At 45.9% G+C, this 5,000-nt stretch overlaps 1 protein-coding gene across 1 annotated transcript in view; it reads left to right on the top strand.

Annotated features, from left to right (window-relative positions):
* dcc (DCC netrin 1 receptor) overlaps positions 1 to 5,000 on the top strand; it is a 172,021-nt gene that overhangs the window by 141,287 nt on the left and 25,734 nt on the right. Inside the window, 1 exon segment of the mRNA XM_078286289.1 lies at positions 1,111 to 1,401. Within this exon segment, the coding sequence (XP_078142415.1) occupies positions 1,111 to 1,401 (291 nt within the window).

Below are 5,000 nucleotides of genomic sequence, written 5' to 3'. Positions count from 1 at the left end.
TTTTCCGTATATGAAGCATGATGGAGGGAGGAAGAGGAGGAGAAGAGTGGGAGCAGATCATACTGAGGCTCATGGCATCGCTCCTCCTCTTCATCTCTTTCACATTCATCGCTTCCCTCTCGCCTGGCTCTCCATTTCCTGTCTTCCTCTTCTTCCTCCTCTCTCTCTTTCTGTTTCTGTCAATGTCTCTCTCTCTCTCTCTCTCTCTTTCCCTCCCTTCATCTCCCTCTCCCTCTTTCTTCTCCCGCGCTCTCTTGTCTTCAAGGAGATCTCCTGCTCCTTCACAGCGGAGTCTCTCCCTCAGTGTTCCTCCTCGTGTCTCCGGCTGTCGGCTCTTTAATGAACGGAGCTTCATGTGAGCCTCGTTACTTCCCTCTCTCTTCTTCTCCCATGATCCTCTCTGATACGAGCGAGCGGCGCTACACGAGCGGTTTCATCTCTGAATCAGACCTCCGACGTCTCCAGCGGCTGTCAGACCAAAACCCGTGTTCCTGCAGAAAGTCAGGAGGAAGCTCATCGTGTGTTTCTGAAACGATTTAGTTGGGGGGGAAAAAAAAAAAAGCCAAATTGCAGTTGTGGACCAAAGTGACGCCTCAGTCTGGTTTTTATTCAGGAGTGAAGAAAAGGTTTATTTTCTCATGTAGTTTGGAAGTTTTAAAACTCAACACATAAATAAGAACGAAGACTTTATATTCAGGATATTGCAGGGATGTGATCTGCTCTCCATGTGACCTGCAGAGAGAGGAAGGAGATGGAAAGCTCTTCGCTGTTTGGGATTTGAAGTTTTGTTTTGTTTTGTATTTCGTGAAGCTTGATGCAGCTGAGATTCACACTAATGTTACGTCTTTCTTCCTCCTTTCTCTCTCTCCCTCCCTCTATTCTCCTCTGTCCTTCCATCTCTCCCTCTCTCCCTCCCTCCTATTCATCCTTTCCTTCCTCTCTTCCCCATTTCCCCCTTTAATATCTTTCATCCCTTCTTCCCTCTATCCTAACTTCCCTCCCTCCCTCCTCTATCCTTCCCTCCCTCTCTCAACCCTCTTTTATCCTTCCCTCTATCCTAACTTCCTTCCTCCCTCTCTCTCACCCCCCCCCCCTCCCCCTCCTCCACAGCGATGTCATCAGACTCCTCCACCAATCCCCTCCTGCAGCAGCAGCCCCCGCCCCAGCAGCAGCCCCCCCTCCTCCCCGGCTCCTCCGCCCCGCCCGGGGAGCACGTCCCCGGGGCGGGGGCGGTGCCGGGGGTCCCGGGCGGGGAGGAGGCCCAGGCCGGGACGGGGCGCACCATCCCCACCGCCTGCGTCCGCCCCACGCACCCCCTACGCAGCTTCGCCAACCCCCTGCTGCCGCCGCCCATGGGTACCATCGACCCGAAGGTCTACACCTCCATGATGCCGCAGTCCAGTGAGTAGAGAGAGAGAGAGAGAGAGAGAGAGAGAGAGAGAGAGAGAGAGAGTCTGTCTGTCCCTCAACAATATTCCACTCAGTTTGAACATGGAGGTTATTTGTCTCTTGACCGCCATGAAGACCAGAATATAATCTACTGACCAAGACCAGATGCAGCTGGACCAGTTTGTAGAGTTTGAATGAGACGAAAACCTTCTGGAAACCGACACTGAACACGTTTGTGGTCATTTCAGCGTCTTCTTGCTTCTTTCTTTTCTTCCTCTTCTTTCCTCTCTAACTCTTCACACCATTCGTCCAACAAGATCCTCCATTTTTACTCTCTGTACGATGGTCACAGGTGTGTTCTTCTCATGGAATTTACAACAGCTTCGAATCTGGCTCAGCCAATCAGAGCCAAGGACTAGAGCTATCTGTTTTATAATGCTAGGCTTAGGATGAACAGTTAGCTTCAGGTTAGCTTCAGGTTAGCTTCATGGTTCAGTAAATGAAAACTTGTTGTCCTGAGTTGGGAGTTGAACCTCCAGACCCTGACTGTCCACGTCAAACTGCCTCCTGCCTCCTGTCCCGTCTCCAGCTGATCCTTCCTGCTGGGAAACACACTCTTTGAATGAATGAATGAATGAAAGAATGAATGAATGAAACCTTTATTGCCCCTCGGGGAATTTGCTTTGCACAAAGAGCATAAAAGAAAAACATCAACAACCATACATGACAGCACATAATATAACATAAAACATAAGCATGTAAAAACATCATAAAAAGCATCGTTTGGGTGATCGATAAAGGTCAAGTGCAAGTTCAAGAAAGTGCCAAATTCAGACCATGTGATCAGAGCTTGTTAAGCAGCTGAATGCTGCGTGGGACGAAGGATGTGATGCGAAGGATGTGATGCCTGTTTTAGTCCGCAGCCTGGGCATGCTGTACCTCCGCCCTGAAGGTAAAGGTACATATTCAGACCATAGAGTAGGGCTGTACGATATTGGAAAAACTGACATTGCAATATTTTTTTTTTCTGCGATATATATTGCGATATGAACAAATACAGGAATTTTCACCAAATGACTTGAATAGCTCTAATAAGCCTTGCCCCTTTAAGAAGGTGGCCTTGTGGGTAACGTGCGGGTGACGTAGCAGGAAGTGAGTGTGTTTTTAGCCGCAGCCAGAGTGAGTTGCAGGATGCTAAGTGAGTAAAGTTAGCATAGTTAGCAGAAAATAGCTTAGAGCGTCACCGAGAGGCCGTGCATTATGTTCGCTGCTGTACAGAAATAAAGTGCCAGTTCTCCACTGCAGAGTCGGTCCGGACTCTTAGTAAAAAGCTTGTTACCAGCTACGAGCCAGGCTAAGCTAAAGTAGGCTAGCACAACACCAGAGGCTTCCCAACTACGGTTCGGAGCCGCGAAAGCTGGAAAGGTAACATACGCTACTCTTATAACAAACCCTTAAATCGGAGTAAATGATGTTATATCAGACAGACTTCTCTTGTAGATTAGTCATGGAAAATGAGAACTGTGTGAGTTTTCCTTTTGTATCAAGCAGCAAAAAAGTTGTAGCATGACGTGTTTGAGTTAATTTGCCTTACTTGACATCGCACGTCCTGCGATGTGACTATTGCGCCTGCGCACATCGTGATGACGATGCTGAAACGATATATCGTGCAGCCCTGCCATAGAGGGTGCAGTGGATCTGCTGTGATCCTGTGAGCTAACTTCATGGTGTACTGGTCTGTCATGTAAGTAATGCTGCACATTGGTTCCCCAGTTATCTTGCCACCCAGTTTAACAACACTGTCCAATTTGTTCTTGGTGTTAGCATTCCATGTCAGTTTGCTATCAATAATAGTGCCCAGGTCCTTATACTCCTGTACCCTTTCAATGGTTAGGTTGTTCATAATTACAGGGGACAGAGAGGAGTTTCTTCTGAAATCAGTTTACTAATCACTTTAAAATCAGTGAGTTATCTGAACAGCAGTTATAGAAGTGGTTAATCTCAGCTCTATAACTGGTCTCATCGTGGGTTAAAAGGCCTTTCAGAGCCGCATCATCTGCAAATTCTATCATTGTACAATTATCCTGATGGCTAACAGTCATCGGTATACACTGTGAACAGCAGAGGTGAGAGGACACAACCTTGTGGTACCCCAGTCTGAGTGCTGATGACAGATGACTGTCCTCCATGTTGCCTCTCAGTAAGGAAGTTGTATATCCATCTTATGAGGGTGTGATTTGCACCCATGCTACCCAGCTTCACTGTCAGTAGCCTGGACAGTATTAAAGGCAGATGAGAAATCAGCAAACAGTATGAGCACATAAGCTGATGGGGTTTCCAGGGGTTTTAAACTTGGTTCAGGAGTGTTACTGCTGCATCTTCCACACCCCTCTTTGCTCTGTATGCAAATTGTAAAGCGCCCATGTGACCACTGGTTTCAGACTTTAAATGAGATAAAAACAATTTGCTCAAAACATTTCATGACTACTGGAGTTGAAGCTACCGGTCTAAAATCATTTAATTCAGAGGGAATTTGTCTTTTTAGGTAGTGGGATTATTTTAGACATTTTCCATAACCGTGGAATTATTTGTGAGTCCAGTGATGCTTGAAAGAGTCGAGTGAATACTGGGCTTAACCGCTCACAACACTTCTGCAGCGTATTTCCATCCATTCCATCAGGACCGATGGATTTCCTAGTATTTATCTGGGAGAGACTACAATCTAGTTTTGTAGTCCCTCTTTGCTTGGTTTATTTGCGTCTGTATTTCTCTCTGAATTAGTTTCCCCGTGCGTCTGTCATTCATTTTAAATGCCCGGCCGTTCTTTTCCAATTAGAAGCTTTTTTATATCAGCAGTGACCCAGGGTTTAGTATTTGCATATGTGTTTGTTTGTTTGTTTGGTGGGGATCACATTATCTACACAGAAGTTAATATAAGATGTGACCACTTCTGTATGTTCATCTATATCTGGGCATTCAAAGCAACCTTGTAAAGTCAGTACACTGTCCTCATCCCACACTCTCACTGATCTTGATTTGGGTTTTTCAGTTTTTCATTTTTGTCTGTAGGATGGTAGTAAAAAAAAACACAGTGTCTTAATACAGTCTTAATATTGCCATAGCATAGATCAATAGTTTTTGATCCTCTAGTGTAGCATTTGACATATCGCTGATAGTGTGGCGGCGCCGATGCTAATGAGCAACCATTAAAGTCACCCAGTATTATTTTTGGTGCATCTGGGGAGAGAGCTTCCAGATCCTGGACGTGTCGGTAAATAGTCTGTGGCCATCTTATAGTCTGGGGGAAATAAACCATGCTCACACACATCTGTACACACTCCCGTGGCAAACGTGTTCTGTAGGAGTTCTGTGTCAGGTGTATTCGTGGTGTGTCTCACCATATCTCAGTCCCACCAGGATTTCTCAGAGTTTTTTTGTGATTATTGCGGCCAAAAATGCTTGATTTTGCTGCGGCTTTTCTCAAAAATTGCGATACAATTTGTGAGGTTTTATGTGCTCCTTTTGCGGTAAAATTGCGGAAAAAAAACTAATTTTCTCTCTCTCTCTTACTCACTCACACACTCACACACACACACACACACAGCCTCCCC

This window comes from Centroberyx gerrardi, chromosome 2 (genome assembly GCF_048128805.1).
Source record: "Centroberyx gerrardi isolate f3 chromosome 2, fCenGer3.hap1.cur.20231027, whole genome shotgun sequence".
Classification (NCBI taxonomy): domain Eukaryota; kingdom Metazoa; phylum Chordata; class Actinopteri; order Beryciformes; family Berycidae; genus Centroberyx; species Centroberyx gerrardi.
Note: the sequence above shows the minus strand (reverse complement) of the source record. Positions and strands in the feature narration are given on the sequence as shown.